We start from the raw sequence: 27,299 nt of genomic DNA, 5'->3' as shown, positions 1-27,299 counted from the left end.
ACTTGTCCCACCCCACTGATCTTCTTGGCACTTAACCCTGCAAGTGAGACAAGTGCTGCACCTGCCCACTTACCTCCCCCTGTACCACAATTCAGAGCCAAACAGTCCTTACGGGTCAGGCAACATTTCACCTGCGAGTCTGTTGAGGTCTTCTACTGTGTCTGGTGCTCCCAGTGTGGACTCCTGTACATTAGTGATACCTGGTGTAGATTGAGGGTCTGCTTTGTTAAGCACCTTCTGCAACTGGCAGAATTTCCCAGGTACAACCATTTTAATTACACTGTCCATTCCCATTCCTACATGTTGGTCCATAGCTTCTCTACTGCCACAATGACGCCACTCTCTGGTTGTAGGAGCAACTTCTCAGATTCCTTCTGTGTAGCCTGACATTTGACGGTATGAACATAGATTTCTCTAACTTCTGTTAAGTCCCCCTTCTCTCTTTTTCCATTCCCCATTCTGGCTCTGCATTTACTCTTTTCCTCATCTATCTCTTGTGCCCCTCCTGCTTCCCTTTCTTCCATGGTCCACTGTCCTATCAGATTCCTTCTGCTTCTGCCCTTTGTATTTTCCATTTATCTCCTCCCAGTTTCTTTCTTATATATCCCCTGTTATCTTGTACTACTTCCCCTCCCTCTGACTTTATTCTGGTTTCTTCCCCTTTCCTTTTCAGTCCTGACCCAAGGGTCTTGGCCCAAGACGTTGACTGTTGATTACTCTCCCTAGATGCTGCCTGACCTGTTGAGTTCCTCCAGAATTTTGTGTGGGCTATGTTGTTTCTTGCACTTGTTAATTTTTTTTGTGCATTTGGAGTTTTTCATGCATATGTTCTCTTAATTCTTCCTTCCTTGAAACATTATTTTGCTGTGTATTTAAAATACAAATCTGATATGTTTGTTTAAAAGTTAACAGGTGATGTACACCCACTCTTGTTATTTTTTTAAATAACTGCTTTCCAATTCTAATTAGTGTGTTGCTGATTCTTGAAAACATATTGAGAAGCAAAATGCTGCAGATACTGGAAATCTAAAAATGAATGTCAGTTTAATTCTGCTCATTTAAGAATATAAAGCATTATATTTTTACCATCATATTCTTTTATGAATTTTAATTGAATTTGCATATTGGACTCTGAAACTTTCTTTTCACAGTTGAGTACAGTGTCAGCTGATAATCAAATAACTTTGGTGTATCTTACAGCAAGCTAATGAGAATCGAGTGGGAATTTCTTGAACTATCTGTTGTATGAGCCCTTTAATTCATTATGTACAAAAATATTCATAGACTGTCTTTAACTTCTGGGTGAGGAGCATTCTACAGATTTAATCATTATCACATTTATTGTGTTCCAGATTTTGAAATGTGCTTAAAACAGCAATCATGAAGCACCAAAAAGAAAAAAATTGTTTGCAATGTTCATGATACCCCCAAAAGTGACTAAACCAAGGTAAATTTAATCATAGAATAATTATGTTCCTGATGCCTGAATTTTGTTGTTTTTTTTCGTTGGTAATCAAAATTGTTGCTCTTTTATAGATAATCATGGTGCTGTCCTAAATGTTTTGGAACTTTCTAAAATAAAAAGATGACGGAGGTGCAAGCAACAGTGGAATTCTCTGTTGAATTACACAAGTTTTATAATGTGGACCTTTTCCAGAGAGGGTAATTACTCTTCAAGCAACTTCTTTTTACATAATTGATTATACAAAATGTTTATTCTTTTTAAAATTCTATAAAATGAGTTGATTATTGTAGAAAGCAGTTATGAGATAGTTTGATTAAAATCTAGTTAAGTGTAGTCTGTTGCTGTGGTGCTAGAATTAGTTAAAATATCTGTTGTCTACCTAATGTTCAATGAGGTAAAACCTGAAGCCCTCATAAAGTCAAAGTCAGTAGATACTAAGTTTATTAGACCATAAAACAAGTGCAGAATTATGCCATTCGTCCTATCGAGTCTGCTCTGCCATTTGATCATTCCAATATGTGTTGTCTTGATTTCTTTTTAAAATCATAATACATTGATATATTTACCTCTGCAGGTTTTACCAGATACGTGCAACAATGAAGTTGCCTCCCAGAGTTCCTCATAAGTTGGAGGCAAGTCTACTGAATCCAGCAGGTAAGGAAAATGAAAGTCATTTTATTATTTAGGAACGGCCATACTGGTGTTGATAAACTCAAGATTCTGCAGATACAGGAAATCCAGAGTAACACCAATAAATTGCAGGAGGAACTCAGCAGGTAAGCCAGCATCCATGAAGAGGAATAAACAGTCAACATTTTGGGCTGAGACCCTTTATCAGGACTTGGTTGTTAGACTGGTGTTAATTTGTGTGAACTGTGAAGAATTTGATTACTTTCTTCTATGAATATTCAAAGCTAAATGCATATTGTCTTGATTAAACAACATAACAGATTTTCAAATTGAAAATGACGATTGAAGTGTTTAAAATGGTTTAATCCTTGCAACAAAGCAATATATTGGCTTGACATGACATTCTATCTTCTAAGGTCAAAGAAAGTTGTTCACGGCGTAAAAATACTTACCCCTGACATCTCCTCTGTACTTACATCCAAGCACCTTTAAACTGTGTCCTCTCATCCTATCCATTTCAACCCTGGGAAGAAGCCTCTGACTATTCACACGCTCAATGCCTGTCATCATCTTATACATCTCTATCAGGTCACCTCTCATCCTCCGTCGCGCTAAGGAAAAAAGGCCAAGTTCACTTAATCTATTCTCATAAGGCATGCTCCCAAATCCAGGCAACATCCTTGTAAATCTCCTCTGCTCCCTTTCTACGGTTTCCACATCCTTCCAATAGTGAGGCGACCAGAACCGAACACGGTACTCCAAGTGGTGTCTGACCAGGGTCCTACATAGCTGCAACGTTACCGCTTGGCTCCTAAGCTCAATCCCACGATTGATGAAGGTCAATGCATCTTACGCTTTCTTAACCACACAGTCAACTTGCACAGCAGCTTTGAGTGTCCTATGGACTCAGACCCCAAGATCTCTCTGATCCTCCACATTGCCAAGAGTCTAACCATTAATTCTGCCATCATATTTGACCTGCCAAAATAACCACCTCACACTTATCTCCATTTGCCACTTCTCAGCCCAGTTTTGCATCCTATCGATGTCCCACTGTAACCTCTGACAGCCCTCCACACGATCCACAACACACTGAACCTTTGTGTCATCAGCAAATTTACTAACCCATCCCGCCACTTCCTCATCTGGGTCATTTATAAAAATCACAAAGTGTAGGGGCCCCAGAACAGATCCTGAGGCACACCACTGGTGACTGAATATGACCTGTCTACAACCATTCTTTGCCTTCTGTGGACAAGCCAGTTCTGGATCCACAAAGCAATGGATCCTTGGATCCCATGCCTCCTAACTTACTCAATAAGCCTTGCATGGGGTACCTTATCAAATGCCTTGCTGAAATCCATATACACTACATCTACTGCCTTACCTTCATCAATGTGTTTAGTCACATCCTCAAAAAATTTAGTCAGGCTCGTAAGGCATGACCTGCCTTTCACAAAGCCATGCTTGCTGTTCCTAATCATATTATATGTCTCCAAATGTTCATAAATTCTCTCTCTCAGGATCTTCTCCATCAACTTACCAACCACTGAAGTAAGACTCACTGGTCTATTATTTCCTGGGCTATCCCTACTCCCTTTCTTGAATAAGGGAACAACATCCACAACCCTCCAATCTCCAGATCCTCACCCTTCCCCATTGATGATGCAAAGATCATCACCAGAGGCTCAGCAGTCTCCTCCTTTGCCTTCCACAGTAGCCTGGGGAACATCTCATCTGGTCCCGATGACTTATCCAACTTGATGCTTTCCAAAAGATCCAGCACATCCTCTTTCTTAATATCTACATCCTCAAGCTTTTCAGTCCAGTTTAAGTCATCCCTACAATAGCCAAAATCCTTTTCCGTAGTGAATACTGATGCAAAGTACTCATTAAGTACCTCCGCTATTTCCTCCTGTTCTATAAATACTTTTCCACTGTCACACTTGATTGGTCCTATTCTTTCATGTCTTATCTTGCTCTTCACATGGTTGTAGAATGCCTTGATGTTTTCCTTAATCCTGTCCACCAAGGCCTTCTCATGGCCCCTTCTGGCTCTCCAATTTCCTTCTTAAGCTCCTTTCTGTTAGCCTTAAAACCTTCTAGATCTCTTTCATTACCTAGTTTTTTGAACCTTTTGTAAGCTCTTCTTCTGGACTAGATTTACAATAGCCTTTGTACACCACGGTTCCTGTACCCTACCATCCTTTCCCTGTCTCATTGGAACGTACCTATGCAGAACTCCATGCAAATACCTCTGAACATTTGCCACATTTCTTCCGTATGTTTCCCTGCAAACATCTGTTCTCAATTTATGCTTTCACGTTTCTGCTTGATAGCCTCATATTTCCCCTTACTCCAATAAAATCGCTTTCCTAACTTTTTTGTTCCTATCCCTCTCCAATGCTATGGTAAAAGAGATAGAATTGTGATCACTATCTCCAAAAAGCTTTCCCACTGAGAGATCTGACACCTGACCAGATTCATTTCCCAATACCAGATCAGGTACAGCTCTCCTTTTGTAGGCTTATCTACATAATTATGTCAAGAAACCTTCTTGACACACCTAACAAACTCCAACCCATCTAAACTCCTCGCTCCAGGGACATGCCAATCAATATTTGGGAATTAAAATCTCCCACCACGACAACCCTGTTACTATTACACCTTTCCAGAATCTGTCTCCCTATCTGCTCCTTGATGTCCCTGTTACTGTTGGATGGTCTGTTAAAAAAAAAACCCCAAAAAACCCCCAAAAAAGGTAGAGTTATTGACCCCTTCCTGTTCCTAACTTCCACCCACAGAGACTCTTTAGACAATCCCTCCATGTCTTCCTCTTTTTCTGCAGCCGCGACACTATTTCTGATCAACAATGCCATGCGCCCACCTCTTTTGCCTCCCTCCCTGCCCTTACTGAAACATCTAAAGCCTGGCACTCAGAGTAAAAATTCCTGTCCCTGAGCCATCCAAGTCTCTGTAATGGCCACAACATCATACTCCAAGTACTGATCCACATTCTAAGCTCATCCACTTTGTTCATAATACTCCTTGAATTAAAATAGACACATTTCAAACCATCGGTCTGCGTGCATCCCTTCTCTATCACTTGCCTATCCTCCCTCTCGCACTGTTTTGTTCAATCATCCTGCACTGGTTCCTGGTGTAGCCACATCTTGATTTTAAAATCTTCATTCTACTTCATAAATTTTTGCTGGCCCTTCACTCTAAAGAGAATATTATTGGCCCTGAACTAAATCTCCCTTAAAAGCCTTCAACTTGCTATATGTTCCTTAACTTGCCAGCAGTCTCTCCCAATCAATCTTATGCAAATCCCTGTCCATTGGCATCAAAATTAGCCTTGCCTCAATTTAGGACTTAATAAGTTATTAACCAGTCCTGTCTTTTTGTATAGCTATTTTAAAACTAATAGAATTATTGTCACTGATCTCAAAGTTCTTTACTATTGACGTATCAGCCACTTGCTCAGTTTAATTTTCTAGAGGTAATTGAGTGTTGCCCCTTCTCAAGTAGGGTTATTTACATATTGCTAGAGAAAACTTTCTTTAATATACTTAAACAATTTTGTCCCATCTCATTTCTTAGTACTATGGCAGTCCCAAACAATATTAGGGAAGCTAAAGGTATCTACGTTTATAATACCATTATTCCGCCACCTGGATGTGATCTCCCTATGTATTTGGTCCTCTCATTCCCCTAATCAATACTGCAGCTCTCTCTCTTACCTCGACCTTTATCATACGTGTAACATCTGAATCCTGGAATACTGAGCTGCTGTTCCTGCCCAATCTTCAACTATGTTTCTGCAGTAACTATAATATCACAATCCCATGTGCCGCCTGTCAGCCACCTTGTGTTAAAATAATTGCAGTTTTACTTGTCAAACCTACCAAGCTCCCTGTTTGCCCTGCTTGTTGGACTTAATTGCTTTAAGCTCTATAAATTCTTCAACTTTCTCATCTACTTTGCATCTTACCCCTTGACATACGATGTTAAACCCTTCCAATTTATTCCAGTAAATCTTGCCAGAAGAATATTGGTCCCACCTGTCCATCCTCTACTGATCACCTCTGCCCCAAAGAGGTCCCAATGGTTGGAAAACATGCATCTTACAATCCTTGAGATTCTGCTCTTTAACCTTCTGCCTTGTTCTAACTCCCTTTTTCTAACCTTGCTGTTGCTATCGAGTGTACAATAAACTGTGCCTCCTCGCCCTTAAGACTTTCTTAATGCAAACATTATTTATGAACTGCCCACAAAAGTTGTGGAAGGAGAGTTAATAACTTCAAAAGAAAGTTGGATAGATTCTTGAGAGAGAATGAATTTCATGGCTAAAGGAACAAAAGCAGGGTAATGGGATTGATGGGCAGTTTTTCTAGATGTTGGCCTAGATTTGATGAACTGAAAGAGCTTCTTTCTGTTCTGCTCGTATACTTTCTATTATCCTCTCCACATCATGACCATTGTGGAATATTGCTGTGCTTAAAGCAGCTGCTGTTTATCTACATTTGAAAGGAATACTGTAGAGGAAGCATTGATATGCACTCATGATTAGGAAATATACTGTAAATGTATATTTCTAAAACAAAATTGCTGCATTCCACACTTCTGGTATGCTCTATTGTTTTAAAATACTGCCAAATAAAATTTCCTATTTAGAATATAGAGACTGTATGAACAGTATCATCATACTTAGTTACATTTAATGGTGGATGTACTTTTTATTTCCTTTTCTAGGTTCTGAACTTGCCTTTCCTGCTTCTGTCCAAGATTGTACAGCCTGCAGTAAAACTTTTCAGATTCTTTATAAAAATGAAGAGATTGTTGTTAATGATGTATTACTCCTGAAAGTTAAAATGTTGCTTGATAGCAGAAAGGTAAACAATCCATTTAATTTCAGATTATATTTCAAATTTTAAATCACAAATATCAAAGTTGATATTTTGTAAGTATTAGCTAGAGTATTATCAACTTTACTTGTGATCTTGTCCAACACTTGTATTTGTATTATTCCTTAAATGTAGAAAATCAAAATGTGTCATTTAAGCCATTAAGCAGAAAATACACGAAGGTTATTAAGACTTCAGACATTAGTTCTAATTATGTTAAGCAAAAGCTATGTCTGCATATTACTTTAAAACATTCAGCCAGGAAACATAGAGATAGTATTAAGCTGGGTCTATGCAGGACCATCTATCAAGCATCCAGCTTTGCAGTGGGTAGGAATAAACTGTCAAGGATAAAATCAATTCTGACTTGGAAAATTAATCATTATGAGGGAAGCAACCAAGAAGGGTTGATTAACTTTCATCCTGATTAAATTCTTAAATGATTTAATGTAGAAAAGCAAACATAGTGGTACAACTAGCTTGACCTAGACTAGCTTGCCATGAGGGACCTTGCTAAAGCCCACATAGACAACATCCACTAGCCTATGAACTAAGAGAATTGTCAGATATGACTTCCTAAACACAAAGCCATGCTGACTGTCCCAAATCAGACCGTCTTTCCAAATGTTGGTAGATCCTGGCTTTCAGAATCCTTTCCAGCAATTCACTCACCACTGATGTCAGACTCAGTGGCCTGAAATATCCTGACTTACTTTACTACCTTTTTTCAATAATTGTATCACATTAGCCACTCTGTACTCTACTGGAGCCTCACCTGTGGCCAAAGGTGAAGCAAAAATTTCAGTAGGGGCCTCCAGGATTTTTTTTTCTCGTATTCCAGAAGATCCAAGAATACACCAAGTTAAGGTCTAGAATGCTGTCGGTTAAGTCCTTGGAATTTATCCACCTTAATACACTTTAAGGCCTCCAGTACCTCTTCCCTAATTTTAAATTGTCCAAAGCATCACTCATTTTCCACATTTTCTTAACTTCCATCACTTCCTCTAGTGAAAACTAAAGAGACGTATTCATTAAAAGTCTTTTGCATTTCCTTTGGTTCCACAAACATATGGCCATACTGACCTTAAATGGGACCTATTCTCTACCAGCCACCTTTTTACTCATAATATACCAATTAAATCTCTAGGGATTTTTGCCTCATTTTGGCTTCCAGATCCCCTCATAGCTTTTTGACCTAACTTCTCTCTGAAATGAACTTCTACACTCGTCATCAAGTGATTCACTAGTCCCCTATTGCATATATACAGTTTTTCTAAACCAGAGCCATAATTTATTTTGTCAGTAAGTATACCAGCCTTTACATTTACCCTAACAGGAATGTGCATGCCATGAATTCTTGACATCACATTTTTATAAGCCTCCCATTTGGCAGATACTCCTCTCCCTGCAATTAACCTCGACAAGATCCTGCCCAATGGCTCCAAATATTGCTCTGCCCCGTCGATACTACCCTATCAGGTTTTCAAGCAGCTGCAGTCTCTCTACATATCTATCCCTCCAGTAGCAACTGTTTTTCAGCTCCATCAACCCAAGTTTAATTGTGTAGAATTGGCATGTTCTCCCTGTTTCCACCAACATCCCAAAGATTCATGGCATGGTAGATTAATTGACTAATGAAAATTGCTCTAAGCGAGTACGTGAGAGCTAGTTTCTGGGGAGGTGAGAACAGCTGCTGTAAATGCACTGAAACTAAAATAGGATTCCTCGAGGATTGGTGTAAATGGCTACTTATTGTGTGGCATGGACTTGATGAACCAGGGATGTTCCATGCTCTATGGCTCTCTAAGAAAATGTGAACAGTCCAATAGATAATAATATATGGAGGTTTAAACACCATTGCATAACTTAGTACATAGTGGAACACTTGAGTACAGAAGCATCTGAGATAAATGTGTGTGCGCGGAATTGAGAAGGGTTAAGAGGTTGAAAGAATTAATGAACAGAATTTATATGCAATAAGGTACTCCAGGGTTTGATATTATGACCATTGATTTATTTCTTTTGTGTACCCGATTTTGAGAGGTAGTTGTGAAATTTGCAGATGATGCAAAACCTGAGAAGAATAATAAAATGGGTCAGAGGTGATTGATGAAGAGGTAGATTGTGACTGGTGAAGATTATTTGATTTGAGGCTTTTTTAATTTTGAAAGAGTACAATATGGGTGCAAGGGTGACTAGATGGTGAATATTCATATTTTTTTAGAAAAAAAAGTCAATAAAATAATTTTAAGTGGAAAGTGTTCCACCCATGAGCAAAATTTTCATCGAAGTTGGAAAATCTCAGCAGTCTGCATAGTAAAATTGTGGAAAGCATCAAGTCTAACTCTAAATTTTTATATGTGCTTAGAATTTCACAACTCTCATCATGCATGAATGGACCAGTTAGGGCAAAAATATTCACAGTATTTTGCGATATGTCATGTTTTAATTCTGTCAGTAATGAGTTTGAAATATTAAGGTGATTAGGTCTTTTAGAAAGAGAATAAATTAATGGAAAGTCACAATTTACATTAATATTAAATACTGACATGCAAAATATGATTGATCACAGTATTCGCTATTTTGGAAGTTGATTAGAAGTAAAAATACTAAAATGTTTGAGGAAGTCAAATGATTTAATTTTATGTCTAGATTGAAGAATCCCTGAATGAGATGGATTTCCAACTGTCTTTAGATCTCAACTTTACCGATAAAGATTTTACGTGAGTGCTCGTTAAAATATTTCAAGTTTTTAATTAGACTAGTAAACCTTCTCTGAACTGCTAATATAATATGACCCTTTTTTAAATAAGACCAATACTGTTTCCAGTACTCCAGATGAAGTCTCAGTAATGTCCTATATTCTGTAAATAACTCTGGCAAACATTTTATATGGGAAGTAAACACAACCTACCAGCCGCATCAACGAACTCACAGAACAGAATGCCAAGTATTCCTTCCGTTATTGTATAATTTATACAGATGTTTCATTAAGTCATTATCATCGAGGTCTTTATAAAAAGTTAATTTTTTAAAAAAATTGTTTTCCAGATTTGATGACCTGAAATCTCTGCAATTAATTAGTAGTCGGACTTTAAAGATGCACTTCAATTTACATCGAGGACTTCATCACCATGTCAATGTAATGTTTGATTATTTCCACCTCTCTGTTGTATCAATTACTATACATGCCTCCTTGGTTGCACTTCATCAGCCTCTAATAAGGTGAGTCTTTAATCATAAATTAATAATGAAGGAAGGGTAATATAGAGGATTCTAGTTAATTGGAACCAGTACATTTTGCCCCAGTTAAGCAGCTGCCCAATTAGAAGTTTCATGGAAAAGTATAAAAAAAAGACAAACTATTTAAATGACATACTGAACAAATTAGAACATTGTCAATACTACTACAGTATTATCCAACAGTGCATTAGTTCTGAATTGTTATCGAGAGAAATTCATGCAGTGTATGCTGCAGCATTCTTTTGATTGACTGTAGATGAACAATATCATCACAAACACCTAGTGTAGATTATGGACTACCTTCATACAATGCATTCCACGATTGCATCCTCCATATATTCATTTTCACTGTAATATTCAAGGTGATCGTTAACACCTTCAAATTCTCCAAAGTTCCTAACTTGTTGAATTAGTGACATCATTTCATTTTTCACTCCCGGCTGTTTCTGGGATCTTCAAGTCTGAATGTTTGAAACCGCACTAAGCAAAACAGGTCAGAATTTTCTTACTGCTTATTTCTCATCAACATCAGTAACTCAAATCAGTGCTTTTTGAACACAAGCACATGTAGCTGACACAATTTAAAAACAGTTCATTGTAAGCACGGTGCGGTGTCTAATGGTCTCACAACTGCATTTGTCTGAAGCTAGTTAGAAACTGTTCATCAGTCTCCTGCCCCATTTAAGTGGCATAGTGTCCCAAGTAAATGAAGATAATTCTGACTCTTTCTTCGATTAATTTTTATTCTTTAAGAGTCACCCCAAATAACTGGCTGCCCCAATTAACCGATGGTCCAATTAACTCCGGAATCCACACTATATATTGTTTGAAATGAAACTATATGATTATTTCTCATCAGCTTAATATTGTTCATGGTTATGTCTGCTTGATATTGTCTCAGAACAACAGTATTTGTCATAATCAAAATGCCTATCAAGATAATGTAATCCCTACAGTGCCTTGAAAAAATATTTAGCTCCCACAACTATTTTCGCATTTTACAGTCTCATTTTCTAAATTTAGTGAAGTGGGATTTTTTTTAGCTACTGTACAAAACATTGTGCAAGGTATTCATCCCCTTTGTAATTATTACACTAACTTCCCTTGGATGCAGTATTGTATATTACCTTATCAACTCACCCAATTTGTTGATATAGGAAATTGGAAGATCAGCTATTTTAATGAATTCATAAGAAATCTCTGTAAGGTCCAATGGTATGGTAGATTTTCAATAGACCAAACCAAAATGAAAACAAAAGAGCATTTAAGACAAGTCAGGGAAATATTAATAGAGAAGCGCAAATCTAGGGAAGGATACAAGACAGTCTCAGAAGCACTGACAGTGCCTCGGAGCTCAGTGCAGTCCATCATGGAAAAAGTAGAAAAAATATGAAACCACAGCCACACTGCCTAGGTCAGGCTGCCTTTCTAACCGTAGTCACTGGAGAAGAATGGCACTTGTAAGAGGCTGCTGTGACACCAATAGTCACTTGGAGTAAGCTACGGAAGTCAGTGGTCTTGCACAGAAAATGGTATTTATGGAAGAGTGGCAAGGAAGAAGCTCAGGCTAAAAAATACCATATCTTTGCCCACAAAGATTTTGCAAAGCATCACTTAGAAGATTATGTAAAGAGATGGAAGAAAGTCTTGTGGTCGGATGAGATCGAAGTGGAACTTTTCGGCCTCAATGCTAAGTGGTATGTGTGGCCTATATCTATTGTTGCACGTCAGGCAGGTAACGCCATCCCTACTGTAAAGTATGCTGGAGGTAGCATCATGCTATGGGGATCTGGTCAGGAGAGATGGGAAATGAATGCTGCTGATACAGAGAGATCCTGGAATAAAAAACTGTTAGACTGCTAGAAAGCTTAAACTGAGGAGGAAGTTGGTCTTTCAGCAAGGCAATGAAAGACACTGTCACAGCATCCATGGCAGTTCATCCAAAAAGACTACTGGATGTAATAGCTGCAAGAGGTGGTTCAGCTAAGTACTGTGTAAAGGCATATGAATACTTTTGAACTGCTGGCATTTTTAAATTTTGAAATTTTGGTAGTTTATGCTTTACAATTTTTTTGGGCTCTGAAAAAAGGTGGAGGCGATTCACACAAATAATTCTCAGTTAAATTGATCTAAATCCCTGGTTGTAATACTCATTTATGTGAACAAAGGGTTGGGTGCTGAATACTTTTACAAGGCACTGTATGTAGGAATTCTTTAACACATGTTTTTCATTTGATTGCATGAATAAATAGAGGAATAGATTGTAGGTGTGAATATTTTTGAAGTTTTTTTTCAAGGATAATGATTGTACTGGTGTTCTATTACCTTATACATCAGTTAAATTGGTCTTTGTAAATTTGCTCCTAGGGTGTGGGTGAGTAAGAGAATTTGGAAGAAGATGATGGAAATGCAGGAGCTATAAGATTAGTGTAAATAGGCATATGTGGTCAATATAGATTTGTTGGGCAACAGGATTCACTTCCAAGCTGTATGACTATCATTAGTGCCAGCCCAAAGGGAGTAAGATCATGCAAGGTAAGCAGAAGCTTGTTAGGAGAGCCATTTAAAAAAAAAATCAAGAAAATTTATAGAGGAAGAGTTGATGTATTGCATTTTCACTCCCAGACCAGAAGTGATCAATAGGAGAAGTGCTTATTTCAATAGGCTGAGAATAGATCCATTCTGCGAATATTGGAATCAAAACTTGGCAGCTAGCTGTATTGGAACAATAGGAGGCCTTTAAAAAGGATATGTTTCAATCATATACAAGGTACATTCCCGTGGAAAAAAATGAGGGAAATTAAATGCAGAATTTTATGAATAGCCAAAACAAAAGGAAAAATAAGGAAGAAATTGAATGCTTGTGATAAATCATGTTGATTACCGAAAGTTCAGAGGGGAAGTGAAAAATGGAAATAATAAATACAAAGTGAGAGCATGAGAAAAATAGCATTCAAAAACATACAATTAATTCAAAAATATTCTTTGGGGGCATGCACATGAAAAGGGTTATAAGAGATGGTCAGAAACAGGTTTAATATCACCAGCATATGTCGTGAAATTTGTTAACTTTGCAGTGGCAGTACAATGCTATACATAATAGAGGGAAAAAACTAAGTTACAATAAGAGTATATATTATCTATATATTTAACTTAACTATGTAATAGTTAAATTAAGTAAGCAGTGCAAAAAAAGAAATAAAGTGTTGAGATGGTGTTCATGGGTTCAATATCCATCCAGAAATCGGATGGCAGAGCAAAAGAAGCTATTCCTGAATCAGAGTGTGTGTGTCTTCGGGTTTCTGTAGTTCCTTCTTAATGATAGCAATGAAAAGAGGGGATGTTGAAGCAAATCAGAAACCTGAGAGGAAATCTACTCATGAAGGGATGACATGGGTATTATACAATGATCTTCGCTAAAGAAGATAATGCTCCTGGAGTTTTTATCATCCTCCCCACCAGCTTCCATCTGCTCATCATCCCTCCCTTATCTGGTTGGTTCCACTTAAAACCTTCCTTATCATGTTCAAGAATCTGCAGTTGTTTGTTGTTTCCATTTGTCACCTCTCAACTTCTATCTCCACCTGCTTTCTTCACCTAATTTCACTTATCATCTACCAACTCTTATCTCACCCCCTCTACTGGCGCCTCTCTTATTTATATTGGCCATTTCTCCTTTAAATTCTCAGTCCCAAGTAGAGTCTCAACCTTGAAAGGTCAATTGGCCTTTGGCCTCCACAGATGCTGTCTGACCTGCTGAGCTCCAACTGAATTTTTTTTTGCTGTGGATTGCAGGTTCTGCAATCTCTTGTGTTTCCAGTGAAGCTTTGGCACTGGAGAAAGTTCAGGAATCATAAAGCAAAAACATTAGTACTTATAGAAGTAATTTCCAAAACCACTGCTGCTCTCCTCCCATTCCCCACCCCCCATCTCCATCATTCTTTTGATCTGCACATTATTCACACATTCCTCCCTCTGGTTCACCTGTATCATCTTCCTCCCTTTATTCCATGATCCACTGTCCTCTCCTATCAGATTCCATCTTCATCCCTTTGTGACTTATACCTATCACCTCCCAGCTTCTAACATTATTCCCACTCTTCCCCCCTCCCTCACATGCCTATCGTCCCCTTCTCCCTTGGATCTACCCTTCTCCCATCTTTTTATGCTGGCTATTTCTCCTCCTTCCTTCCAAATATCAACGTCCCATGTCCCTCCGTATATACTGCCTTAATTGCTCCAGATTTCCAGCACATGCTAGCTTCTTACTGTTCCTTTTGATACAACATGTGTCTGCTTCTCTTCATAAGAGAATCAATTATGTTTTGTTTAAAACAAGACACTTATTTTTCTGAGACCTCGATTCAAGTTCTATTGTACAATTTGTTTTTCCTTTGAAGATTCTAAAGATCACTCTAAACAGAAAGTGTTCAGTTTTATTTGGGAAATGTAAAAAAATCAGATATAATTTGACACAGTTAACGTGATGAATCTATGGTTGCCAGGGTATCTGGGGTAGAAAAAATTAATGTCACTTTATGCTTAAACTAAAAATTGACTCAATGTTGTGGGCAAAATGAGCTTTTATTATAGCTGTTCTGGGAAAGCTTAGTGCATTGGTTATAGAAATCTATTCCTTAGTATTATCTTTCACAATTCAATATGAATTTAAGCTTTTGGCTTTCATGTGCTTTCTTTATAACCTGAACCAACACTTTTCTTTCCTATTTAAGCTTTCCTCGTCCAGTGAAGAACACTTGGTTAAACAGGAATACCCCAGCACAAAGCAAAGATTATGCCATTCCATCTCTTGAGTGTGTGGTTTTCGGCAGCAACTATACAAAACAATTATTACCTGATGTAAGTCAACATAATCGTGTCAGTTTGTGACAATGCTAAGATAATGGTTGAATAGAGTTATTGTTAATTTAGCACTTTGACTTCCTAAGCAATCTAGATTTTGATCCATAAGCTGATATCTTGCTTAGCAATCGAGATGAATTCCCAGGAATAAGATTGCTAATGAAATCAGCACTAAGAGCAGTCATTATAATATCCTGTATATAGATATATAAGATATTTTGAACATAGATGCGATTCTACAGGGAACACATTACAAGTTCCAATTCTTCATATTGTTGCATGCTACTTGTGCATCTGGTTGAGAGCTCTGTCTTTCATTGATGCCCCTGCAGTAAAGAAACAGTTAAATTGATCTCATCACATGGCTAAGTGTGGAATGAGTCACTGAGGCAATTTATTGTGCTTGCCTGTGAGTGGGACTTGCAAGGCAACTGCTCAGCATTGACATGCAGTGCTTGAGCACATCCTGGTCAGCATGTTGAGTATGGGCATCGCTGAGTCTGGCAGCTCTTGCATCATTTGTTGACAAAATACCAGAATTGTATGATCTCTCTCAACACCTCCTGTTGGAAGAGATAGAAGCAGCTGTTTCCCCTTCTCTTAGTTTGGCTGTACAGCTCTTTCCAAATTGGAGATTTCTCTTTTCTAACCAGCTCAGTAGCATTTCCTGGCATATTGTCTCATTCCTCCAGGATCATCCATGTAGAACTATGTTGAGAAGTGTGATAGCCAAGCAGATGTCTTTTTTTTTAAAAAAAGACAGTTGCTTACATACCTGTGTGTAGTTATATTTCAAGATAAAGAGTGCTAAGTGAATCTCAGGGTAGTATACGGTGACTTAGAAACATAGAAAACCTACAGCAAAATGCAGGTCCTTCGGCCCACAATGCTGTGCTGAGCATATACATACTTACTTTAGAAATTACCTAGGGTTACCCATAGCCCTCTATTTTTCTAAGCTCCATGTACCTATCCAGGAGTCTCTTAAAAGACCCTATTGTATCTGCCTCCACCACCTTCACTGGCAGCCCATTTCAAGCACTCACCAATTTCTGTGTAAAAAAACTTACCCCTGACATCTCCTGTGTATCTACTTCCAAGCACCTTAAAACTGTGCTCTCTCATGTTAAACATTTCAGCCCTGGGAAAGAGCCTCTGGCTATCCACAAGATCAATGCCTCTCATCATCTTATACACCTGTACATATTTTAATAATAAACTTATTTTGAACATTGATCATGGATCTGTGGGTAGCTCTAAGCTTGTGTGTTTCAAATTCATTTCCCATACATAAAAAATAGGAGTTGACCATACATCCTATCAAATCTAATTTGACATTACATCTGATCCTGTACTTGTACACTTTCCTGCACAGTCCTCAGTTTTTAGTCTCTTGTATCCAAATATCTTTCACAGTCAGCCATGCATTTGATTGATCATCTACAGCCCTCTGATATTAGAAAATAGCAAGTTTCAGAAAATTTCCAATGGGGTTCCATTTTTTAAAAACCTTAACCGTTTCTTTTCCACAGATGCTGACTTTTTTTTTCTGTTCAGCCTCTTCCACTTTGTTTTTATATCGTAGATTGTAGGCTGTACAATGCAGGAGCAGCCCTTCTGGCTGACAATGCTGTGTAAAACTAAATGAATAATCAAATCCCAACTAAACAAGTTTCTTCTAATCATGTCCTGACGAAGAGTCTCAGCCCGAAATGTCGACAATGCTTCTCCTTATAGATGCTGCCTGGCCTGCTGTGTTCCACCAGCATTTTGTGTGTGTTTCTTCTAATCATGTTGGCTCAACTTCTGTTATCCTGCTGGTATAAGTTTGGCGTACTGGGCAGGTTCCCAAACTTTTCCATTACAGCTCATTACTGTTCTTTATGCATCTTTATGATACCAGGACATCTTTGGAGGGCAGTGTCTCAGAAAGGTAGCCTCCATTATTAAGGACCTCCAGCACCCAGGGCATGCCCTTTTCTCACTGTAACCATCAGGTAAGAGGTACAGAAGCCTGAAGGCACACACTCATTGATTCAGGAACAGCTTCTTCATCTCTGCCATCCAGTTCCTAAATGGACATTGAAGCTTTGGACACCACCTCACTTTTTTTTTCATACAGAATATAGTATTTCTGTTTTTGCACATCTTTTAAATCTATTCAATATATGTAATTGATTTACTTGTTTATTATTATTATGTTTTATTTTATTTTTTCTCCCTGCTAGATTATGTATTGCATTGAACTGCTGCTGCTAAGTTAATAAATTTCATGTCACATGCTGGTGATAATAAACCTGATTCTGATTCTCTTTACCAGTGCAATGCTGATAACTATTTACTGACTACAGCTCCAACTTGAATACTGTAATACCAAGCAAACTCATCTCCAAACTTCTATACTTGGGACTCAACACTCCTTTTAAAACTTGATCCTTGACTTCCTGACTGATAAATACAGTTAGTGAGGATAGGCAGTAACTCCTCCACCGTGGTTATCCTCAACACTGCTGTTCCATAAGGCAACAACCTCAGACTCCTGCTATATTCCAGCATGGCAGATTCAGTTCCAGCTCCATCTACAAGATTGCAGATGACACCATCATAGTGGTTTGAATTTCACATAACAGCCTGTAGGAGCACAGGAAGGAGATAGAGAACCGAGTGACATGGTGTCATGACACAACCTTTCTGTCAAAGTCAGAAAAACAGAGGAGCTGCTCATTCACTTCAGAAAGTGGGATGATGCACAAACTCCTATTTATATCACTTGTGCGAAGGTCAAGAGGGTTGAGAGCTTAAACTTCTTTGAAATAAGCATCACCAGTAGCCTGTTTTGGTCCAACCACATAGATGCCAGGGCCAATAAACTACTAGTTCCTCTACTCTCAAGGAGGCTAAAGAAATTGACATGTCCCCATTGACCCTCAGCTGTTGAAAGGTACACCATTGGAAGCATTCTATCTAGATCAGAGGTTCCCAACCTGGGGTTTACAGACTCCTTGGTTAATGGTAGGGGTCCTTGGCATTAAAAAGTTTGTGAACCCTTGATCCAGATGAATCACAACTGCTCGGTCCAAGACTGCTAGAAACTGCAGAGAATTGTAGATACAGGTAGTCCCAGAGTTACAAACATCCGACTTACAAACCAAGGAAGGAGAACGCTGTCCGCCATTTTAAGTCGGATCATGACGCCTTCTGCCATTTTAAGTCATTGATGCCGACACTGCGTTGAGTGTGTAACTTGGTGTTCAGCTTAAATTTTTCTTAGTAAGATTCACCCTGAGCCCCCCCCCCCCCCGGCCTTTTCTGGTTGGCTGGTGGCGCAGTGAGATCAGCGTCAGGCTCAAGAACGCAAGAACAGAGGTTCCTGAGTTTGATCCAGTGACAGACTGCTCCCGAGCACGCCGAGTTGATGCTGAGCTCACAACTCGACCTCGTAAAAAAACACTGCCACCTCCTGTTTAAATTCCCACGCGGAATATTGAGGAGGATCAAATACCCAAACCCAGCACAGCCCCCACTTGTCCCATTTAACCTGTCTTAGTGCGGTGGACTTTAGGACCTGGGGAAATCAGTACGGTGGTCCTTAGGACCCAGTGGAGCTCGGGACCTGCCGTCCACAGTGTTTCTGTTCCGTTGACGGGAAGCAATCACAATTGAAAATAAAGTGGAAATAATAAAGCGTTTGGAAAGAGATGAAACATCATTGGTCATTGGAAAAGCGTTAGGCTACAATCGGTCAATGATCGGAACAATTTTAAAGGATAAAGTGAGAATAATGGAGCATCTGAAAGGCCCTGCCCCGATGAAAGCTACAATTATTACTAAGCAACGCAGTGGTTTAATTATTGGAATACATACGTTTCTTAAGAGTTTTATAGGCATAGAAAGGTAAAATATATACTATATACTAAGACATTCGTTTGACGAACTGGCACTAAATAATACCGGATGTACTTGTTCCGACTTAAAGACTGACTCAGGAATGGAACTTGTTTGTAACCCGGGGACTGCCTGTACAAATAGTAGCCTATAGTGCATGGACTGTCTACGCTTCTTGCTGCCTTGGCAGAGCAACCAGTCATAATCAAGGACAGTGATGAAAGTGGTATCCTTCATCACTCTGTATAGTAGTTGGAACTTGCAGTGGTGTAAGTTGTTGTTAAAGCTATATTTGGAATACTGTGTACAGTTTTAATCACTGTTCTAGGAAAGATGTAGATAAACTGGAAAGAGTGCAGAAAATATTTATGAAGGTGTGAGAGTTTGGTAAGCCAGGTTTTTATTCCTTGGAAGAGTAGGAGATTAAGAGGCAACCTTATAGAAATGTTTTAAATTATGAGAGGCATAGATAAGGTGATAAAGGAGTCCAAAACATTGGGGGGCGCATGTAGATTTAAAATGAATGGACAAAGATTTTAAAGTAACCTGAGTGGCAACTTTTTCATATAAAGGGTGGTGAATGTATGCAACAAACTGCCAAAGGAACTGGTTGAGGCAAGTACGATAGTACCACTTAGGAAGGACATGGAGGGATAATGTGAAGAGGAATATGGACCAAAGACAGGACATTAAGACTAATTGGATAGTCATTGTAATTGGCATGAACTGGTTGGGCCGAAGGGCCTCTATCTACTATACAACTCTGACTCTCCCACACTGGACATTCTCTTTAGTCCTTCTTCCCAACAGGCAGATGATACAAAAGCCTGAAAGCACCTGTCACCAGGCTCAAGGACAGTTTCTATCCTGCTGTTATTAGAACTATTGAACTCTTGTAAAATAAGATAGATCTCACAATCCATCTCGTCATGGATTGTCTGCCTGCATTGCATTACCCCATCTGGAATCTCTATTCTGCATTCTGGGTTACTGTTTTCCCTTGTACTAACTCAGTGAGGTGATATAATGAAATGATTTGAATGGATGACAAGCAAAATGAAGTTTTTCACTGTACTTCAGTAATGTGACAGCAATAAACCAAATTACTGTTAGATCAGGAAGTTTAATATGTGGTAACTATCCCAGGGAAACATTTTGACTTGTCCTAGCTTTGTTATACACATTCTCTGACTGAATATTCCCATATTCTCTGACTGAAAATTAATGTAAATCTCTCTTGTACCCAGTCTGACAAAAGGTCACAGACTTGAAATTTTGCCTGTTTTCATCCCATTGATGCTACCTGACCTGCTGAGGTTTTTTTTCAGCCTTTTGTGTTCCTATTCAAATGCACTGCAAGTTATTTCTCAGACACTAATAGTACGACATTTAATAGTTATTTCATCCTTATACAGCCTTGTTTCTTGGAGACGAAGGTAATCAAACTTAACCTGTGTGGGTCCTGAATCTCTGACTAGGCCTAAAGATTATGTCTCTCAAAATTTGATTTTTTTGAGGAGGTAGCTAAGAAAATTGATGACAGCAGAGTGATAGACATCAGTAAGGCTTTGACAAGGTCCAACATGTAGACAGGTCACAAGGAATGAGGGATATTTTGAAAATTTTAAAAATTTATTGATGATAAGAGACAGTCTAGTGGTGGGTGAGTGTTTTTCTAACTGGAGGTTTGAAAAACCAGAAACATGTCTCTATGACATGTTGTGTGTCAAAGGAATTGGTGCTGGGATCTTTGTTATTTACAACAAATGATTTGGATCAAGATGTAGGTAGTTTGATTAGTAATTTTGCAGATAGAATAAGAATTTGTGGAGTCATAGATAATGAAAAATGTATTTTAAAGGATACAGCAGCACATAGATCATCTGGAAAACTAAGTGGAGCAGTGACAGATGGAATTTAATCTGAAAGTGTGAAGCTGTGCACTCTGAGAAGTCAGATTCTGGTAGGACATAATAAAAAGCAAGGACTTAAGCATTGAAGTACAGAGAAAACTTAGGTTACAAGTCCATAGTTTACTGGAACTGGCAACATAGGTAGATGGAGGAGTGAAGGAGGCATTAAGAATGCTTGCCTTCATAGGCTGAGATATTGAGTAAAAGAGTTGACAAATCATGTACCTGCATAAACATTAGTTAAACCTTGCTTGGAGTACTGTGTACAGTTCTGGTTGCTACAGTATAGAAAAGAATCAGTAGCAATAGAGAGAGAGTACAGAAAAGATTCACCAGGATATTGAAGTCATAGTGTTATACAACACAGAAACAAGTTCCTTGGCCCAACTTATTCATTCTAACCAGGATGTCTTCCTGACCTTACCCAATTTGCCAACATCTGGCCCATATCCCACTGAACCATTAAGATCCATTTACCTGTCTGAATGTCTTTCAAACATGGTAACTTAATAATTTCTACCTTTTCCTCTGGCAGTTTTATTCTGTATACCTACCATCCTCTGTGGAAAAATGTGCCTTTCAGGTCCCCTTTAAATCTTTCATTTCTCACCTTAAACCTAGGCTGTCTAGTTTTAAACTTTAATCTAACTACTCCAATGAAACTGTACAAAAAGCCTAATGTTATGAAGAGACAGGTTGATTTATTAATCTTGTACAGAATTTTATGGAGTTTGGAGTGCAGGACAAATTGTGCATGTGGTTCCCATTAACTAAGACTATTCTAAGCAATATTTTGTAATCTAACTATATCTCCTACTTAAAGAATTTCAATGATTAGAATTAATTTCCATGTATTTGCTTCATTTACAGGGAAGCAACTTTGTGGTACCAGAAACCTGCATGCAACATGCCTACAATTTCCATTATAATCTCTGTTCAAGCTTACTACTGGCTTACAAGGGTCTTTTCAACTATTTTGTTGTGGTCACTAAAGAATTGCCTTCATCTCGCAGGATGGAATTGGGTAAGTAGATTACTTAAATTTCTCTTTTTGAATTATGAATTTCACCCTAATGCTGACCAGATTAATATTTACATAATGTACTAGTTAATTGAAAATCAGAAAATTGCAAGTGTTGGAAATCTGAAATAAAAACATAGTGCTGGAACCACTCAGTAGGTCAGAAAGCATCTGTGGAGAGAGAAACAGTTACAGGTCAATATAATATTAACAGTAATTGACCGATAAATTTTCACATTTAAAGTGAAAGCTGCCAATCTAAGTGTGGCCTCCACTTCCAGGCTCCCTTCACAGTCCCATTGAATGTGCTGAATGCTGAATTACATTTGTATGTTCTGAACCAGGAGCCATGAAGCCTTTTCCTACAATGCTCTGGTCACACACCTGGCCTTATTCCTGTCCACATTCTGTCCAGGTATTTGGCTTACTACCCAGCTGAACTCCCTGTACACACTTAACTTCAATTCAGATCATGCTTTATCTGCATACCGGTGCCCCACCTGGCTGCATCTCTCTTAGCTAGGTCTCTACTATGTTTTACCCACACAACTGGCTGTTTCTACCCATCTGTGCACCCGACCCTTCTACCAACACCCTCTAGCCATATACCTGTACATTTTCCTGGTGGTGGAGTTGGGCACCTACAACATTCCAGGCCATGATGGATAAGTTGCCTAGCTAAATTGGAGAAGCTAGATTGTTCTCCTTGGAGCAGAGAATGTTACGAGAGAATTGATAAAAATGCTCAAAATCTTGCTGAGTCCAGTACATGTGCACAAAGTGAAATTTCTTACATTGATTGAAGTGTTGAGACATGGAAGGTACAGATTTAAGCTGGTTGGCTAAAGAATGAAAAGTAACAAGAAAATAATCTTTTACCTGGACCGATTAGTTATAAGCAACAATTCCTGTTGAAAGCTTGGTGAAAATTGATGTAACTTTGTTCAGTCAGGAATTAGGGATTTGCTTAAAAACAGCCAGAGAACTAAATTGCCTTTTCAAAAAATTCAAGATGGATTTATTCAATGGGTTCTTTCTGTGTAGTAAGTAACATTTGACATTGTGTCAAACAAGCTATTGAGAAGGGTGACCAAAGTCATAAGTCATTTTAAAGATCTCCTTAGTATTGTCAGGGGATTAGAGAAGTTTAAGGGAAGAATTCTTACTGCCGAGACAAAAACACTGCAAGTAATGAAGTAATGAAAAAGAAACCACTTCTATGTATGAGAATCAAGAATTGAAAGCTGTGGATGAATTAGAGGAATCAAGCATGTACATATACAAGGGGGTAGAATAATGTAATGAATGGAATTTGAATGGAAGAGAAAGGCTATTAGAACAAAAAGGTAGTAATTTTATTTTGAAAGAAATGAGGATCAGGAAAATTGTGATGGATAATCAGGATTTGGTATATGTACTAATGAATATAATAGGTTTGGATAACTCAAGATTTACTGGAGGCTGATTAAAAGTAGAAAATGCTAGAAATACTCAACAGGTCAGGTCACATGTGGAAAGAGAAACAACTGACTTTTCATGTTGAGGGCTCTTTGATAGAACTAAGGAGACAAAAGGAGCTTGTTAAATATAGTAAGGATGGGAGAGGGGATGTCTCTGAATTTATCACCCTGATTTTACCCTGCTGATTAGCTGTAAACAAAGTTTTCAGAGTAAATGGGAGTGATTGGAGCTTGAAAACATATAGAAAATAATGTAGGCGTTGTAGGACAGGCAGGGTGTATTGTCTGCTTCCAGAGGAAAAAGAAACACAAATAAGCTGAGTCAATATCATAAATGGACAACGAAATATAGATGGGAATCAAATTGCCTGTATTTGTAGTATTCAGTATTGAGTCCAGAAGGCTGCAACTTGCCCAAATGGAAGATCAGATGATGTCCATTAAAGCTATGATAGGCCTCATTGTAACAGTACAGGAAGCCACGGACCAATATTGCAGAGTGAGATGGAAAACAGTAAGTTCAACGTGAATGCAGCTGTGCTTTAAAGTAATCACCTAGTTTGTAGCTTAACAACTTCTTTTGTCTCCTTCCCCTTCCTTCTTAAGGTCTTCAGCCTGAATCACTAGCTGCTATATTCTGAACCAAGTCATTCACATATATTGTAAACAGCAAGGTTCTAAGCACCAATCCATGTGGAACACCACTTGTTGCAATCATCCAACCAAAAAAATCAACCCTCTATCATTACTCTGTCTCCTGTTACTAAACCAGAACTTGACCTGGTTTGCCCTGAATTCAATGGAACCTCACCTTTTGGACTAGTCTTACACATGGGTCTATGTCAAAGCCCTTACTTAAGTCCATGTAAACTACATCTACTGCACTCTCCTCATAAGTACACATTGTTACAGCCTTAAAGGCTTGACCAATCTGAATGAAATGGGAACTGCCCTTGACAAAGCCATGCTGGCTATCTCTGATCCATTCCTCCCTTTCCAAGTGATAATTAATCCTTTTCTTCGGTATTTTTTCTGGTGACTTACCCATCACTGATGTTAGACTCTTGGGACTGTTATTTCCTGGCTTTTCCCTGCTGCCCTTCTTGACAAAGTCCTCTAGTTATCTGATGCGTCACCTCTGACCAGTCAGGATATAAAAATCTCAGTTAAAGTGGTAGCACTCTTTTCCCTTCCCATAATAGATTGGGGACTTATTACATTTAAGTCCACAAAATCATCGTTTATTTATGGAGATTTGTGCTAGAATTTGACCTTGCTCTTTGCTGACAGCATCGTTTTCCTTTTTGAATACTGATGAGAAGTATTTATTTGGGACCTCACCTATATCTTCTGGCTCCATGTACGGGTTCCCCCGTTGTCCCTAATGGGTTTACTTTTTTCCTGGCTATTTTTCTGGACTTGATATTGAATACTGAAACTTCAGGTAACTTGATTTCTGTCTGTATTAGTCATCTTGTAATATCAGTTTGTTTGTAATCTCTTCTCCCCTCTTTTCTTTTTATTACCTCTGGAAGTAGGGTGCATGCCCAACTGCACTGGATCTACCGTGCAGGTCATGTCTCCCTGCTTTGCATTTGCCTACTCCTAATATTCTTTTATCAATGTTCTTCTGGTCTGTGTGCTCATTCTCTTAACTGCTCCCATCCACTCATTGACGAGATAACCTTGTTTACGGCTTATGCTCATGTCACCCCAGTTTTACCCTATCAGATGCACCACCCCCACCTCCACTCCACCCATCCTGCAGCTTAACACACTCCTTTTGTTGTCTTCTCAGTTTTGATGAAGGTTCTTTGATCTGAAATGTTAATTTTGCCTCTTTTCCACAGATGCGGCCTGATCTGCTGAAAATTTGCAGCATTTCTATTTTATTTTCTGATTTCCAGTAACTACTTTTATTGGAGAATAGTAGATATCAGGATAGCTATTGAAATTGTTCAGGGTAAAATTGATATCATGTATTTGTCAAAAATTTTGATCCATAGATGGCTGACGCATAGTTAGAAATTGGCGTTGCTGGAGTGGAACATTTAGGGAGTATGTATTCAGACTGAAGAGTTTGCATACAATTTTTCAGTTTGAAATAGCCACCAGGGAGAAGATACAAAGATATGAAAATCATTTGTTTTGCTTTTCAGTGTGTAAACGAAATAATTTGGAGATCAAGTAAGATTGGCTGTCTTTCTAGTCTAAAATCAGAGTTAACAAAGAATTGGGAGAAAATAAGAACAGTGTCATAGTCCACTCGTGGAAGCTGATATTGTGTCATCTTATAATGGTGCAGAATGTTGGCCAAAGCATAGTTTCCAAGTGTACCTCACAGGCAGCAGTTCATGCGTACAGGCCCTCCAGTAACAATCAGGTAGCAAAGACTGCAGCCAAGTGAACTGAAGCACAGAGGTGACATTAAAGGTGTAATACTTAAGTATGTCAGATACTGAAAGAAAGTTTATGCATCACAGATTCAGAATCTGTGTGGTATTAGAGTCATTTTGATATCAAAATAGTGGAATGGTATTTGGAGATCTTGAAACAAGTGCTCTCGACTAAACGAGATCTGTGACTAAAGAAACCTCAAGGAATAAAAGGGCATGTTTTGGTACCTTAATTCTTTGTTTTCATATTAACCCTGTTTTTAGACCATAAGACATAGCAGAATTCGGCCATTCGGTCCTTCGAGTCTGCTCTGCCATTCCATTATGGTTGATTTATTATCCCTCTCAACCCTCCTCCTTTTTATAATCTTTGATGTGTTACATACCCCGTAACTGGGTGTCAGACCAGCAAAGACAGAAGTATCCGTTGGAGTCTGGTGGTACCAAAACTAAAGGTGTTTATTAGTAAACTACACAATACAATATCAAAAATGCAAATATGCATATAAAACAAGTTAGCAGTAATAAACCTAAAAGTGTAGGAATAATAATAAGCAATAATAAACAAGCTCTATCGATGTCTGGGGTAAATGAATTGTCATAGAAAAGTATAAAGTTCAGTGCAGTTCATACATGCTGAGGTAGTTATGGTTGTTGTGTTGTAATGGTTGGAGAGAGAGAGAGAGAGCAAGATGTAACAGCTGCAGCAGGCAAACCTTCTATTGCTTTCTGATTCCGTCGTGTCGTTGTGGTCATTCAATTATGACCCCTCCGTCCTTCAGCTAGACCATTCTTCTATGGTGGACTCGTCACTCTGGCATGAGTGGACACACACACAAGTCCCCACCGACCCTGCCGTAACACTGTGAGCTCTACTGATCGATCTCCTGATTCGGTCTCCGAAACCCCCCACCTTTCTGTGGGTTCACAACACTCAGTCAGTGTCCACTGGTGTGTCTGAAGGGTGTCTCTCCAGACCTGTCTTTTATCCCTACTAATGGGATCTCAGCTATCCATCAACTCTGAATGACTGTGTCCATCAAATCAGGCCACTCCTGTTGTCTCCTGAGGAATGTTAACGAACAAAGTAAAGTCCTTGTAGTGAAAGGTAAATAATCCAGGAAGAGTCAAAATACAATGAATCAACAGTCTCTCTCTCCCTCTTATCTGCAACAGATGTTCTTGCCTGGGCTTTATCTCTCTCTCTCAGTAGCAACACAGCAACAGCAATAGTTCATAGTTCTCGGGGGGGGGGGATGGTTAACTGCACCCCATTTTCCATCAGGTCTGTTCATCACTCATAACAGATGCCCTGACTAATCAAGAACCTATCAACTACCGCTTTACATACAGTCAAATACTTGACCTCCACAGCCATCTGTGGCAATGAATTCCACAGATTCATTACCCCCGGCTGAAGAAATTCCTTTGCTATTCTGTGGTCATTTCTCTATTCTGAGACTGTGCTCTTTGATCCTAGATTCCCCCACCATAGAAAACATTCTCTCCAAATCCA

The 27,299-nt window shown here is 38.7% G+C and overlaps 1 protein-coding gene across 3 annotated transcripts in view; it reads left to right on the top strand.

Annotated features, from left to right (window-relative positions):
• Positions 1-27,299, top strand: part of fam135a (family with sequence similarity 135 member A) — a 121,471-nt gene that overhangs the window by 25,716 nt on the left and 68,456 nt on the right. For 2 of the 3 annotated variants that reach the window (XM_073056496.1, XM_073056495.1), the window contains exons 2-9: positions 1,353-1,447; positions 1,537-1,662; positions 2,040-2,119; positions 6,851-6,990; positions 9,655-9,725; positions 10,054-10,227; positions 14,979-15,105; positions 21,777-21,930. In XM_073056496.1, coding sequence (XP_072912597.1) covers positions 1,586-1,662; positions 2,040-2,119; positions 6,851-6,990; positions 9,655-9,725; positions 10,054-10,227; positions 14,979-15,105; positions 21,777-21,930 — 823 coding nt within the window. In that variant the 5' untranslated portion in view covers positions 1,353-1,447; positions 1,537-1,585. Of the gene's footprint in view, positions 1-1,352; positions 1,448-1,536; positions 1,663-2,039; positions 2,120-6,850; positions 6,991-9,654; positions 9,726-10,053; positions 10,228-14,978; positions 15,106-21,776; positions 21,931-27,299 lie in introns of those variants that run through there. The other variant, XM_073056497.1, reaches the window with a different exon arrangement.

This window comes from Hemitrygon akajei, chromosome 9, assembly GCF_048418815.1.
Source record: "Hemitrygon akajei chromosome 9, sHemAka1.3, whole genome shotgun sequence".
In the NCBI taxonomy this organism is placed as follows: domain Eukaryota; kingdom Metazoa; phylum Chordata; class Chondrichthyes; order Myliobatiformes; family Dasyatidae; genus Hemitrygon; species Hemitrygon akajei.
Note: the sequence above shows the minus strand (reverse complement) of the source record. Positions and strands in the feature narration are given on the sequence as shown.